The sequence below is a fragment of the Oncorhynchus clarkii genome, chromosome 6 (assembly GCF_045791955.1).
Source record: "Oncorhynchus clarkii lewisi isolate Uvic-CL-2024 chromosome 6, UVic_Ocla_1.0, whole genome shotgun sequence".
Taxonomy (NCBI): domain Eukaryota; kingdom Metazoa; phylum Chordata; class Actinopteri; order Salmoniformes; family Salmonidae; genus Oncorhynchus; species Oncorhynchus clarkii.
Genome location: NC_092152.1, coordinates 24,475,880 through 24,491,928, shown reverse-complemented (window position 1 = coordinate 24,491,928; position 16,049 = coordinate 24,475,880). Strand labels below are relative to the sequence as shown.

The 16,049-nt window shown below is 44.4% G+C and overlaps 1 protein-coding gene across 10 annotated transcripts in view; it reads left to right on the top strand.

The window, feature by feature from the left end:
• The window catches only part of LOC139410851 (nuclear receptor corepressor 2-like), a 184,285-nt gene that overhangs the window by 92,805 nt on the left and 75,431 nt on the right, over positions 1–16,049 (top strand). For 7 of the 10 annotated variants that reach the window (XM_071156431.1, XM_071156437.1, XM_071156434.1 and 4 more), the window contains exons 5-8: positions 4,685–4,873; positions 7,136–7,252; positions 11,682–11,738; positions 12,708–12,760. In XM_071156431.1, coding sequence (XP_071012532.1) covers positions 4,685–4,873; positions 7,136–7,252; positions 11,682–11,738; positions 12,708–12,760 — 416 coding nt within the window. The remainder of the gene's footprint in view (positions 1–4,684; positions 4,874–7,135; positions 7,253–11,681; positions 11,739–12,707; positions 12,761–16,049) is intronic. The other 3 variants (XM_071156439.1, XM_071156430.1, XM_071156429.1) reach the window with 1 other exon arrangement.

Here is a 16,049-nt window from a genome sequence, read left to right as displayed (position 1 = left end):
CTTTGCCTTGATGACAATGTTGTACACTTTTGGCATTCTCTCAACCAGATCAAGAGGTAGTCACCTGGAATGCATTTCAATTAACAGGTGTGCCTTGTTAAAAGTTAATTTGTAGAATTTCTTCTTAATGCGTTTGAGCCAATCAGTTGTGTTGTGACAAGGTAGGGGTGGTATACAGAATATAGCCCTATTTGGTAAAAGACCAAGTTCATATTATGGCAAGAACAGTTAAAATAGGCAAAGAGAAATTGACAGTCCATCATTACTTTAAGACATGAAGGTCATTAGAGTTATAAGTTCATCAGAGGATAAGTTTATTAGAGTTACCAGCCTCAGAAATTGCAGCCCAAATAAATGCTTCAAAAGTAACAGACACATCTCAACATCAACTGTTCAGAGGAGACTGTGTGAATCAGGCCTTCATGGTCTAATTGCTGCAAAGAAACCACTACTAAAGCACACCAATAAGAAGAGACTAACTTGGGCCAAGAAACACGTGCAATGGACATTAAACCGGTGGAAATCTGTCCTTTGGTCTGATTTTTGGTTCCAACCGCCGTGTCTTTGTGAGACGCAGAGTAGATGAACGGATGATCTCCGCGTGTGTTTCCCATCGCGAAGCATGGAGGAGGAGGTGTGATAGTGTGGGGGTGCTTTGCTGGTGACACTGATTTATTTAGAATTGAAGGCAGACTTAACCATTATGGCTACCACAGCATTCTGTAGCGATACGCCATCCCGTCTTGTTTGCACTTAGTGGGACTATCATTTGTTTTTCAACAGGACAATGACCCAACACACCTCCAGGCTGTGTAAGGGCTATTTGACCAAGAAGGAGAGTGATGGAGTGCTGCATCAGATGACCTGGCCTTTACAATCACCCGACCTCAACCCAATTGAGATGGTTTGGGATGAGTTGGACCGCAGAGTGAAAAGCAGCCAACAAGTGCTCAGCTTATGTGGGAACTTCTTCAAGACTGTTGGAAAAGCATTCCAGGCGAAGCTGGTCGACAGAATGCCAAGAGTGTGCAAAGGGTGGCTACTTTGAAGAATATAAAATATAAATTATATTTTAATTTGTTTAACACTTTTTTGGTTACTACATGATTCCATGTGTTATTTCCTAGTTTTGATGTCTTCACTATTATTCTACGATGTAGAAAATAGTAAAAATAATGAAATACCCTTGAATGAGTAGGTGTTTCCAAACATTTGACTGGTATAGTGTATGTTCACTGACACATGCTGCACATACTGTACAACATGCACGCTCTATCCAAAGCTTGTGCTCACTCAGCATGCATTACATATGTTTGTGTACACATACACACAATCACAGACAGTCCAAAGTTAGCCTAAAGTTGGTTTAATGATTGGGATTTTTCATGTGTGGTATTAGACTGGGTATATGATCTGCAGTGGGGACAGGCTTTAACATGGGGATCTCCTATACTGAACAAAATATAAGCGCAACACACAACAATTTCAACAATTTTACTGAGTTCTTGTAAGGAAATCAGTCAATTGAAATGAATTCATTTAGGCTCTAATCTATTGATTTCCCGGTCTCAAACAATCCCGCAGGTAAAGCAGCCGGATGTGGAGGTCCTGGGCTGGTGTGGTTACACGTGGTCTGCGGTTTTAAGGACGTTTGGACGTACTGCTAAATTCTCTAAAACAATGTTGGATGTGGCTTATGGCAGAGAAATGAACATTACATTATCTGGCAACAGCTCTGGTGGACATTCCTGCAGTCAGCATGCCAATTGCACACTCCCTCAAAACTTGAGACATCTGTGGCGTTGTGTGACAAAACGGCACATTTCATCGTGGCCTTTTATTGTCCCCAGCACAAGGTGCACCTGTGTAATGATCATGCTGTTTTTATCAGCTTCTTGATATGCCACACATGTCAGGTGGCTGGATTATCTTGGCAAAGGAGAAATGGTCACTAACAGGGATGTAAACAAATGTATGCACATTTGAGAGAAATACACTTTTGTGCGTATGGAACATTTCTGCAATCTTTTATTTCGGCTTATAAAACATTGGACCAACACTTCACATGTTGCGTTTTATTTTTTTACCGGTATATTTTCACACTCCATTTGCTAGCAGTGTGTGGAAATGTGTTGCTCTTCACAAGTACAGAAGACAGTCAGGATGTAGGTCCTAGAGAACTACTTGAAAGCCTAGGAGAACTAATCCTCTTTTTGATAGATGGCCCTCTCACCAGATGAACCCCCCCCCGACCAAACACCTCAGTGTTTTACACAAACTCAGAAGTCATTGACTTAACTCTGGTATAAGAGGTTTCAGAGCTTAAGTGGTTGCCTACCAGGCAATTGTATTTAAGGTCTTTATACTGAGGGCCATATAATCTAATCTCTACCTACCTATCCTTTCTAGACATTATATCAATGATTTTCCTTCCAAAATCACACAATCTTTTCCTAACTCACGCAGACTCTTCTTTCATCTTGGCCAGTCTCTGCTTTTACATCATAATTTCTCAGAGAGATATATCCCCTTTAAGATATATCCTATAACAAGGGGTTGTTGCAGCATTCCAAGTATATGATTAGAAATGGAGATGTTTAGCAGACAAAGCACTGGTAGGCTTGTGTGTGTGTCTATGATGTGATGGACGTGTATGACTAGCAGTCTGGGTGCTCGTCATCTCATCCCAGCCAGTCCATTCCATCCCCCTCCTCCTGACATTTCAGCTGCAGCAGGTCAGAGAGCAGCAAGACCCAGCCTCATCCTGCCTGCCTGCCTCCCCTAGATTAGGCCAGTTATATAACACTCATTACAGCAGTTTAAAAATAACACAGAACAAAACCCAAGCTGAATCACACACTCTCATTTACTGTCTGTGTGTCTCTACACACACATACCATGCACTAGGGCCGGGACGATACCAGTACCAATACTCGTTAGTACCGTGGCAAGGAAATAAAACACAAAGCAGATTTAATTTAGGAAAACAGCCTTAATGTTGGAAACAAACATTATGTTGTCATCCAGTCACACATTGATTTTCCAAGCAATAGCACATAATATTTTACATAGACGGTTTTTAATATACCAAAATTAGTCTGTTTCGTGTTTTCATTTTTGCCGTGGAATAAATATCACAATACTGGTATCGTCACAGCCATACCATACACATGATGAACCATACACTCATACACAGACACTTCTATTTCCTTTCCCTGTCTCGCTCACACACACACAGACACACACACGCACAGTGGGTTTACTAGGAGGGATTAGTGGTTTTTTAGGAGTTGTGTTGGAAAAAGATGTAGTTATTTTCAGCAAATTCATTGGTACACCCTTACACACTTCCCATGCTGGTTGCTTCTGTCATCCTGGGCTAAGTTTAGGATATACAGTATTTTAACCGTCTATTCAAATACCTAGTCAATGCTTGTAAAATGCTAAGCTACACGGAACAATTATGGACTATAGTCCTCTTTGACTGTCCCGACTGTATACAGAATACATTGAGTACAATATGCTAAAGGTAGTTAAAATGGAGAGGGTGCACTTCGCCTGCTGACATTGTTATTCCTCAGAGAAGTAAAGCCTGTAAACTGACCCGGCACAAAGACCTCCTATAGTCAGCAATACCACTGAGACCACTAGACTGCTGAGTGGGGCTCTCTGGTTCCAAGGCACAACATAGCCCATCCTTTCACTTCTATGTAAAGAAGGCATTGCAAATTAAGCTATCCAGAGTAGGGCTAGGCGATATATCGTGTATACCGGTATGGATCCACATTCCAGTATAGATTTTTACAATACTTCTATGAAGGTATTTCGATACAGTGCTAAATAAATGTTTTTTGTCCTAGTTTGGGTGAGTATAAAACCATCAGAACGAAGAAGGCCAAATATAATCACTTAGAATTAATTTGTTGCCATTCTAGGGTCATTCACTACTCATAAAACATTAACTTAATATTCAGAAACTTAAAATACTATAAAATACCACCATACTGTCAAAAATGTGAAACATATTGTGGTATGATATTTGGTCCATATCGCCCAGGGAGTTTCATAGATGATGCAGTTGTAGAATGTCTTAATAACCCCCACCCCCACCCTGTATTGTCCTTCTAACTGTGTTTCATCCTTCAAATTAAACAAACAATACTCAAACAGAGCCTGGTCTGTTCTATGAAGTCTGATTGTATATTCATTAGTGTGGTCGAGTGACTGTGAGACACTGACACAGGCTTTCATTACCCAGAGGACTTCATTACCGTAGTGTGCTGCTGCCTTCCCAAAGGAGACACGGGCAGGGTGTTAAGATCACTTGTTGCTCAGAGCCACCCATATCACAGACCGCACACAGATACAGACACACACAAAAGGAGAGAGAGAGACCGAGATGCAGCATGTCAATGTTGCCTCTAAACCGCTAACTGAATTAGGCTGGGACAGTTAAGAGTTGCATTCTAATCGATGGCTGCAGTCTAAACATACAAGCAGATTTATCTCTTTGCTGCCATCTCTGTGTCCTTTCTAGAGGTCCCAGGTTTAACTGCCCTACTCTGTCTTCTGTTTGCCGAGCAACATGACAATATGCAGAATGTACTATGTAAACAGTGTTGGTATTGTGAAACACCAATAAAGTTTTGAGTTAAGATCCTCTGTCACCTCTATCTCCCTCCAGGACCGGGGCAGCTCCATGGGGAAGCTGGAGCCCATCTCCCCCGTCAGCCCGGCCCAGATGGACCCAGATCTGGACCTGGTGCCAGCCCGCTTCTCCAAGGAGGAGCTCATCCAGAACATGGACCGTGTTGACCGGGAGATCACCATGGTGGAGCAGCAGATATGCAAGCTACGCAAGAAACAGGTACAGGTACCGTACAACCATGGGCTATACTGTAGGTCCTGTTCTCTACGGTTTGTTTGGTGCTTGTCGCTGTTTGTCATTACGAGACTGTGTGCTTAGTTGACTGTTTTTCAACTTGATGCAATCTATATGCTTTATCTTCTAAGGATGACCCAAATGTGTCTATCTGTGTCATTACTTCTCATTGAGCCTGAATGTTTCTGTGAAAGTGCGTGGCCTGCACTCTTTTTACCGTCAGCTTGTTCTCTGGCAGTTCCAGCAGTCTTCCTGAAAATGTTTCCATCTGTATTTAAATCTAGTATCCCTCTCTTTGCCTGTCTTCAGTGGATCTTCACACAGTAGAGCCTTTAGACCAGACATACCAGGCTGTATTGCTGTAATTATTGTATTGAGTTACTGTAGTTAGGGCTCACACAGCCTGCCACAGTGCTCTGCTTCTAGGCAGCTGCATTCTCTTCTGCTTTTCCTTCCTCTCTTCTTATTTTAGGAGAAAAGTAGGTTAAAAATATATAAAGCCATAAATAACAGCTTCCCCCGGGGGAAAGGAGGATTATGTTGGAAGTTTTGTGACTGTTAAATCACTCATATTTCTTCCTCGCGGCCTTCCTCTTGGCCTCCTGCCACGTCATGTTTTATAGAAGAGCCCTATGGTGCAACTCTCCCCCCTCAAGTCTCTCCTTTGGCTGGCACTCAAAATGCTGCTTCGTAAATCTAAACCACCTGTAACCCATGGCACGGTCCGCTGTGGGAGGTGTTGGGGGGTGTGGTAGAGGAGGGATGGGGAGGGGGTTAGTGATGAAGCCTAGTGAATGTTTGAAAGAGTATGCTCTGCTACCTAGAAAAATAAATCAAACCCCCCTCCCTAGCCCTTCCCTCAACACACTATGCTTTTTATGAATGCTTTTTAAATTATTTTTAAATTTTATTTTTTATACAGCGGAACCACCCCTCCCCCCACCATAACGCTTTCCTCTCTTCAGCTCTCTCCAAGAATTAAAACATCTGGAGCAATTAAGTGGTGTGGTAAAACTTTATTTAAAGAGTTCTGGCAGAGAGTGGGGGCTGGGGCTCCGGTTACAGCCAGCCTGTGTTGTCAGCCATGCTCAGGACAGTTGGTTTATTTTATTTTACTCTGCTGTGGGTTTGGAAGGGGGAGGTTCTGGGAATGTGTGCGTTTTCCTCCCCAGCTGCTTATCCATCTCGATTGGGGCCCAGGATGATCCTGAGGGCCCAGGGCCAGCTCTCTCTCTCCCCCTGCTGAGGCCCTGGCCCAGGCCTTTTTCTGGGGGGGGAGAGAGAGACTGGCTCTACTGTAGATCACCTCCCTGCAGAGCATGCAGCAGCACACTGACAAGGAGCCCTAGTCCCCAGAGAAGCAGCTTCACTAAAACCTCAGACTGTACCACTCACATCTGCAGCCCTGCTGCCACAGACGACCAGCACTGCCCCTAGTCTGTTTATACTGCTGTTTTTATTACTCCTACTTACCTATCCTGTTTATTGGATCATACCACTTTTGATATTTCACTTGAAGTTGTAATAAACCCCGATTATGTCAGTTATTGCAGATCTAAGATTCTGGTTGTGCTGTGAGGAGGCCATAATGTCCCCACTAAATACACGTCATGGATGTAATGGATCAGTTCAGTAGATGCTGCTGTGCCATTGCTTTGGCTATAGGCTCTGTCCAGTGGCCTGTTCTCCTGTTTTTATCCCTCATAAAAAGCCACCAAGATATTGCCCAGGGAGTTGGAAAAGCAAGGCTTTCCAGTACAGGATGGGTGTTGTGTTGGCCGACAAAGGGAAAATGGCATATCCTCTTGACCTAAGAGATACTTTGTCTCCTCAGTCCTACTCTCTCTCCTCCCTGGCATGCGGCCAGCCCTGGCTGGCTTTGTTACACCATGTTGTGGTAACCCTTTGGTTAACTGGACCCATGGGACTTAATAGCTATTACAGCTAGTAGGACAGTTAGGTTCATCACTGCTGGAGATGATGAGTAGCGGGGGGGGGGGGGGGCTACACACACACACACACACACACACACACACACACTTCCCTAGTAACCTGTCTCCACAGAAACAGAGAAGCACAAGGGTGCTGCAGGATCAGGGATTTCTCCTTTGTTCACAGCTTGTGATAACCTTTATCTGTCATCTTTCTCTTGTATATTCTTCTCTCCCAACCTGAGTCAAAGGGACATCTTGTCTACACACTGTGTTCAATAGTAATCCTGAGTGTTTGCGTATTTGCGTTTGTGACCTGCAGCAACAGCTGGAGGAGGAGGCAGCGAAGCCCCAGGAGCCGGAACGGTCTATGATCTCCCCCCCGCCCAGTGAGGCCAAGCACCGCAGCCTGGTGCAGATCATCTATGACGAGAACAGGGTCAGTACCATCACACACACGCTAGGGATGGGCACGGTTATTAAAATATTTGAATATCCGAATGGATGCCCAGTATTCAATCACTTGGAGAGTATACAGTCTTAGTCTCAAATGGAATACAATTATCTATGTGACATTGTTACATAGCCTACAAGGATAAACCATTACATTCAACATTTTTATATAACAATAGTTTTATGACAGTTTGTATGAGTGCGCCCAATAAAAAGGATTCACCAGCAGCCTACACTGGTTTCACACGTGTAGCTTGTTGTTATTGTCGGTCAATCAAATCGCTGCTGCAATCAGAGGCTCCATGTGTAGCAAGTGAAGAGGGAGATCTAATCAATACAAAATGGAATTACAATTACAGAATTAAGTTGGCTAAATGAGAATGAGAAGGAGTAGACTAAAACAATCAACCAAGAGGTAGGCTGTTGTTTCATATGAATGGAGTTGTTGTAGGCGTTGGATGGGGAGCGGAGCAAAAAAGCCTCAATTAGCCTTTCTACTGTAGCTAGCTAGCTGGCTAACTTAGCTATCTACTGTAGCTAGCTAGCTGGCTAACTTAGCTGGCTACTGTAGCTAGCAAGCTACTTTACAATGATTTGATGCAGTCAAGACAAGCACTATCAGGTGGTGTGATAGATAACCTACGGTAGCAACAAGTTTGTCTAAATACTCTTTCTCTTTCTCACTCTCTTTTTTTCTCTCTCTGTGCCACACATAGACTGTCACACACACTGGCCCCTGGCCCTGTCACGCCCCTCCCTCACCGTTCTTCTGAAACGAGCAGAGTGCAGCACACAGTCTCTATCTCGAGCAAGTCTCCATTTAAGTTTCTTAAAAAATATAATGACATTATTAGAATACTGAAATAATTTCAAATGCCCTAACACACTCACACACTGCTCTCTCTCTCTGTGTAAATATGAGTGTGTCTCAATCAGTGCTGAGCCTGTAATGGCTGAAGTCAGTGTTCATTCCTAAATCACCTCACAGGTTGGTCAAAGTTAGAATACATGTATTGACTGCATTATGTGAGCTAGCTATACCCCCTGGTTCATCATGATCCTAGTTGTTGGGGTGGTAGTGATGTAAGATAATGAGCAAAACCATTCCAAAAACACACTTCCTTTGGATGAATGTTTCTATATGACTGAAATAGTGTTCTTTTTTTGGACTTCATACAGTGTTATTGGGTTCACAGAAATTGCTTGATCGTAAGTGTTGAGAATGAGACTGAAGCTGTGAAGGAAGACTGGGAGCATCTGGATGAGGTGCAGAGGACTTCGGTCTGACAGCTCTTTGATGATGAAAAACGAATATGGTAGACTGTCTCTCTGCTTTCCCTCAGACATTGGATTAATGCTGTTTGAGATCTTATTTAGCTAATTGGCCCTATTGAGGGCTGAATGGAAGTTAATTTGTATTCGGCGCATTCTGCCGTGACAATGATTGTGAAGAGATTAATGTGTGAGCTCTGTCATTGCTGTTACTTGGCTTGTTATCATCTTCAACAGCCCAATAGAGAGTGGGAGTCAATAGAGAGTGGGAGTCAATAGAGAGTGGGAGTCAATAGAGAGTGGGAGTCAATAGAGAGTGGGAGTCAATAGAGAGTGGGAAAGGCTGTATGAAAAGGTATTGACCCATTAGCCTCCCACTCTTAATATGGCAAGACCAGACAAAGTCCTTCCGTCCGAGTGTGTAGTCTGCTAAAGGTCAGCATTGCTGCCCTTTAGTGTGAGCAGGTCACTCACACCCTCAGACACACACACCTTACTCATGTTCCTCTACTACAGTAACATTCGTCTGGCAGCAATCCGAATATATATATATATATATATATATATATATATATATATATATATATATATATATATATATATATATATATATATATATATATATATATATTTTTTTTTTAATTAGGTCAACATTTTTACGTTTCCAATTTTAGAATGCAAGGATTTCATAGAAATCTAGGTCAATCAAAACAGATTGAGTAGGGTATTATCTAGTTGTAGTTAATAATGCATTCATTTCCAATACTCTTAGTCCACCTAGTGGTAAGCACTGTTCCTTGCATACGGAGACACAAAACTGTATAAACATGTTTGTGTAGATTGCAATAAGGAGTGTTTTCCCACTCGTTATGCCGACCACAGATGGTCCCCTGTATGTGTAAGGGGCAGGACCTCTGTACATTTCCTTGCCGGGCCGGGTCAGAATCTTAAGGAAAGTCAACTCTTGAAGTAAAGTAATCTTCTATAATATAATAGAAACAATTGAATGGTCTAAAAGAGACCTGTTAACTGACAATAGTACTGTATACCTTTCACCCCATACACTTACCAGCTCAGAGCTGAGCAATGATGGCACCACTGAATCCATGCAGAAGGAGTGATTATCTCAAAGCCTGGACTCATCCAATGTCGCTGAACTCTGGAACACTTTCCACTCCACTGAGTGCTGCTGAGCCCCACCGCCACCACACTAGGAATTGCCAGGGACCTCACGATACAATATTATCACCATTCTTCGGTGTCGATACAATGTGTCTTGCGATTCTCATATTGTATTGTGATTTTACACTGCACTTTTTATTGCAATTTGATGTTTCAAACATCTGCTGCCAGGACATGAGAGAGTGTGAGAAAATGACTTTATATCAGTCATGGAAATAAATGGGCTTAAATCATGTTGACTCGCTGTTTAAAAACAAGATGGAAAACAAGCTATAGGATGAAAAATACCAGAGTTTTGACGCATGCACAGCAGGCTAGCGCTAGCTAACGCTACCTACCAACAAAACAAATAGATACTTGGAGTCAAAGTATCGATTTATAATATAGTCCCAATATAGTACTGTAGCGTCCCCCCATCACTACTAACACAGTGCTGCTGAGCACCACCACCACACTGGTCTCTCTCTGTCCCTCGTTTGTTTGTTTGTTTGCATATCATATAAAGGCTCAGACAGACACACCAATAGCATTTGCCTGCCCAGAGTACTTAGGATCTCTGAACGATCAGTAGACGAACGGGGAGATCCACATTCGGTGCAACCTGTGTGATCCGTAGGTATATCTGAAGAATGCAAGGCATGGGTGTTGGTGTTTGTCTTGGATATGTGTGTGTGTGTGTGTGTGTGTTTGACCACCTGGCTGTAATGACTCCAGTCTCAGCAGAAGCGTTCCTCTCAGTCAGGCCTGGTGTCATCTGTCTCTGTGGGCTTAGTGTCACCGTCTCTCAGCGAGAGGGATACAGCCACAGGCCTTTGTCAACGCCATAGGCGACACCACTCAACTTCACCATCTCATATTAGAAAATGGCTGCCTTGGACACAAATACAAGAGAGACAACCGTGACTCACTGGAATTGCACTATCCCAGTCCCACTGTTAAACACACACACAATGTACAGAGAGATCTCTCAAGTCACTGCACCTTCCCTCTTTACTTGTGCCAATATTAAACCCTCTCATGTTAATTACGCATTTCTTATGATGTAGCCCATATTTCCCTTTTCTATGGACTGGAAATGCTTCTGTGAGTGAAGAGCAGCTCAGTTAGTTTTCTGCTCCAGTTGCAGTACTCCTGTCTAAGCACTAGGGGGCATCTGAGTTGGTCCAGCCTCACTCACAATCACTGGCTGCCAATTTAATCTCAGGTGTGACTGGCTGAGATGGATTGGAGGAGGAACCGTAGTGTGTCAAAGCTCCATGTTGATCAACAGGGTTGTCATTGCCCCGTCTGAATTTAGCGTACACATGTATCCCCTTCTCTGTGTTGCCAATGTCATTGATCGTAGTCTTTGATATGTCCTTAGTCTTGCAGATTTATATCAGTACAATGAGCTTCCCTCTCTCCTCTCACTCTACATTTGACATTTTAGTCATTTAGCAGACACTTATCTAGGCACAGCGACAGATGTTTCACCTAGTCGGCTCTGTGATTTGAAGAAGCAAACTTTTGGTTACTTGCCCAATGCTCTTAACCACAAGGCTACCTGCTCACTCGCTCAGTCTGAAACCACCACCTAAGCACACTAGGAGGTGAGATCTCTCTCTCTGTTTTGTCAGATGTCCCTTATTGGAGAAGCACTGCAGCCATACAGTCTCACTCGCTCTTGCTCTTTCTCACGCTCCCTCTTCTGCGTGCTCTCGCTCTACCCTTCTCTCTCTCCTGGAATCTGTGCTCGGGGAGGTGAGTAATCTTTTATCCAGGAGAGGAGAAATGAGAGGGAGCTGAGGCGAGGTTCTGCCTGCCTTGTGTTAAAAGCTCTAATAATAGTTGCTGCATCCAGAGTGCCCATCCAAACGTCAGTGATTGAGTGAGCAGGCTGCTGCGTTGCCTTGGTGATGGGAGACTGGGGCTTTGTTGTTGACATGTGCTGAATGTGTTGTGTGTGTGTTGTGTCTCCTCAGAAAAAGGCAGAGGAAGCGCACAGGATTCTGGAAGGACTGGGACCCCGAGTAGAACTGGTGAGTCTCTGCTCTTTTCACACCTCTTAATGGTCACCCGAATAAAACATTTAGCATTTTGCAGAGGAGGAGGATGAGGAGGAGTTTGTCTGAATTCAAAGATGTGTAGCAAGCCCTGGACAGAGAGCATGGTGGGTTTAGTTTTCTGTTCGGGAATGAGAGTGAGAGATGGTAAAATAACTGGACCACAGAAAAAACCATTTCAGATTCCTTTGACCCATGAAAGCTGTTTGTCATCCATTGTTTTCCTCAATGTTTTAACTTGTGTCATGAAATAAAACTGTTTTTGTTTGTTTTGGAACCAACTCATTTTCCCCAAAGACTTTTTCCACTTATGAGTCTCTTGAGAACAGTCTTGAGAAGGGCTGGATGAGGATGTCATGTCGTCATTCTGCTTACTACTTGTCAGCTTGGCACAGCAGTAGCAGTTATATAGTACTATGGAACTCAGGGCGATGCCCAAATGAGCCTCACAACAGCCTTTGTTTCACACTCTCTCGCATATATATTGATGCATTTTGTGCGATTGATTAAATGAATGAATAAATATAATTTGATGGTTCAGTTGGTTGAGTTATTGATTAAATGAATGAATAAATATAATTTGATGGTTCAGTTGGTTGAGTTATTTTGTAATGGTACAACATCTGAGCCAACTGTTTCTCTGATATTTGTATAAACCATTATGATATCACACCGTCATTTCTCTGTCAGACTTCAATCTCAGAGAGTCAACATGTTGTTGGTAGAATGTAAGGGCTGAATGTTGTTACTGCATCTGGCATAGTAGCTTTGCAATGACACCAGACAGGGTGCAGAGAAGGGAGTGTAGAAGCTGTAGATGTGTGTGTATAAACCTCCTAGCCTTCATGTTCCATGCTGCTGTGAAACTGAATTCCCACCTCTGGCAGCATCACTGACACTTTCATCTCTCTCTCTCTCTTTCTCTCTCGCTCCCTCCCCTCTCAGCCTCTGTACAACCAGCCATCTGACACCAAGCAGTACCATGACAACATCAAAATGTAAGTTAGCCCGCCCTCTGGGGTAAAGGCACTGGGTTTATGCTAATGTTTGTGTGTGTGTGTTTATCTGAGTGTATATCATCTGTCCCTGTGGGCTCAGTGGGATTGCTATGGTCCTAAATGCCATTACTGCGCTCCTTCTCATCTACTCTAGAGTCCCATCCCAACAAACGGCCACAGACCATCAATGTTTCAGTGTCAGCCACGCATGCAGTTTTTACAGCTCTGGTAGTGCACTGAAACATTGTGTTGTCAGAGAGCAATCGCATTTTGGTCATTTTTTGTGGAAGTGAATTTATACTGCACTTTTGTTCATAACTATAGCAATGCAAGTGAAGGAAATGTTACACACATTACATTTGAACTGACATCCACCCTTCACTGCCCCTCTTTCTCTACTCTGTTTGATCCAAGCACTGTTTGATCAGAAAGGGTGTGTGTTATTAAATAGCGCTGTATAGCTTTGATCCATCACAATTGACTTCTTTGTGGTGCCCCTAACCGGTTTGATAACCTTAGCCCCCGTCGCCATTGAGAAAGACGAGTACCAGATTCATTCATACCAGACACCACCCCCACCCTACCCTACTTAACCGCTCTGCTTCCTCTGTCCACTACCCCTCTCATCTCCCACACTGACTCAACGTTGGGGCCAATAGCCAGTGTTCAGTATTTCAGAACCTAGAATATATAAATCCATGGAAATATATCCACAGGTTGTGCAGCGGTCTAAGGCACTGCATCTCAGTACAAGAGGCGTCACTACAGTCCCTGGTTCGAATCCAGGCTGTATCACATCTGGCTGTGATTGGGAGTCCCATAGGGCGGCGCACAATTGGCCCAGCATCGTCCGGGTTTGGCCGGGGTAGGCCGTCATTGTAAATAAGAATTTGTTCTTAACTGACTTGCCTAGTTGAATAAAGGTTAAAATAAATGTATGGTTTATTTTTCACTGTAATCTTACACACATTACAGAACGGGAACATGGACCGTGCTTTCTTCTTTAATGTGGCACATATCAACATGAAACCCCTTTTTGCATAACTATAATTTCCACATGCCTCATGTTTTTGGTGCTGTTTACAGTGTACTGTGATTTCTCAGGAATACGGTGCACTCTTAGTGTTGGGCAAACGAATCCTATTGAAACGGTCTAGAGCAGCTAATCTCTCCTTCCACCATCTAGTGTCCGGAGCACAATGCCACGTCTGTCTCTATCCGTCTCTTCATCTGTCAGCCCTGGTCTGGCCTTGATTTGATTTATTATTAGGATCCCCATTGGCGTCAGCTAGTCTTACTGGGGTCCGACACATGATGAAAAAGACATTACAGACAAAAGACTTCACAATTTACATACACACGGTAATGTTTTTAAATGTGTGTGTGCATCAGTTACAGAAGCTTGCTTTTCCTCTGTGCACTTCTAACATCTATCTATAGAAGCCTGTCAACTCTCCGCCTGTATTGTCTATGCACCACAGTGATATGGTGTACGTGTCCCAGTGTGTGGGAGAGTGAATTAGTGTTTATATGGTTCTCAGTATGTTTACATGTTAATGTTTAGATGTTGGTTTATATAGGAACATGTGTAGATGGGGGTGTCTTTGTTTTGATGAGGAGGTCATCGTGTCCACTTTAGACTGCGTTCTGTGATGTCTTCTGTGTAACAAGCACACTCGCACACACCCACGTAGTGCCTTATTTGCTTCCTGCCGTCTCTGTCCTTGCCTGTGACACCAGCTGATGTGACTCATGTAGAATACAATTATATTAATCAGGAGGGATGTGACCGTACAACTGCCAGATTAAGATCATTTTACACCAAAGAAAGAGATAATGGTGGGAGAGCTGCTGCCAGAGTGATTACTGCCCTGACCTTTATCTGAAGAACTCTGGCTGTCTCCATTCCTGGGCTCTCTCTCTCTCTCTCGCTCTCTCTCGCGCTCTCTTGCTCTTTCTCGCTCTCTCGCTCTCTCTCTCTCTCTCGCTCTCTCTCGCGCTCTCTTGCTCTTTCTCGCTCTCTCGCGCTCGCTCTCTCGCTCTCGCTCTCTCTCTCGCTCTCGCTCTCGCTCTCTCTCTCTCTCGCTCTCTCGTTCTCTCTCGCTCTCTCTCTCGCTCTCTCGCTCTCGCTCTCTCTCTCTCTCTCGCTCTCTCGCTCTCGCTCTCTCTCTCGCTCTCGCTCTCTCTCGCTCTCTCGTTCTCTCTCGCTCGCTCTCTCTCTCTCGCTCTCTCTCGCGCTCTCTTGCTCTTTCTCGCTCTCTCGCGCTTGCTCTCTCGCTCTCGCTCTCGCTCTCTCTCTCGCTCTCGCTCTCTCTCTCTCTCGTTCTCTCTCGCTCTCTCTCTCGCTCTCTCGCTCTCGCTCTCTCTCTCTCGCTCTCTCGCTCTCGCTCTCTCTCTCGCTCTCGCTCTCGCTCTCTCGTTCTCTCTCGCTCGCTCTCTCTCTCTCGCTCTCTCTCGCGCTCTCTTGCTCTTTCTCGCTCTCTCGCGCTCGCTCTCGCGCTCGCTCTCTCGCTCTCGCTCTCTCTCTCGCTCTCGCTCTCTCGCTCTCTCGTTCTCTCTCGCTCTCTCTCTCGCTCTCTCGCTTTCGCTCTCGCTCTCTCTCTCTCGCTCTCTCGCTCTCTCTCTCGCTCTCGCTCTCGCTCTCTCTCGCTCTCTCGTTCTCTCTCGCTCGCTCTCTCTCTCTCGCTCTCTCTCGCGCTCGCTCTCTCTCGCGCTCGCTCTCTCTCGCGCTCGCTCTCTCTCGCGCTCGCTCTCTCTCGCGCTCGCTCTCTCTCGCGCTCGCTCTCTCTCGCGCTCGGGCTCTCTCGCGCTCGGGCTCTCTCGCTCTGTCTCTCGCTCTGTCTCTCGCTCTCACTTTCTCTCGCTCTCTCTCTGCATCATTCCTTCCTTGCTCTCGCAACAGTTAAATTGAATGCTTTTGTTGTCCTTATCCTCATCACTGTAATGACATGCTTGAATAATATAGGGCTAGGATAGGATGCAGACGGCTTTCGCTTCTCTCTTCACGAAGATTGAATGCTTATGGGTCTAGATAAATAACTAACTCCCCGCTGATGTATTTCAATTCGCAAACAAGAGCAATCTTGCATCCCTCTGAATATTGTATTAGTATATGAAACACAAAAAAATGCCCAATAAGCTTTTCTCGTCTAGCTTTTCCTGGGACTCTACAAGAGCTAAGGAGAGAGGCCAGCTGAGAGCGGGTGCATATCTCACAGGAGAACAATGATGGAGGCTACAATTTCGAAGCGTATGCATTCATTAGCTATACAAGACTAATACTGCATTG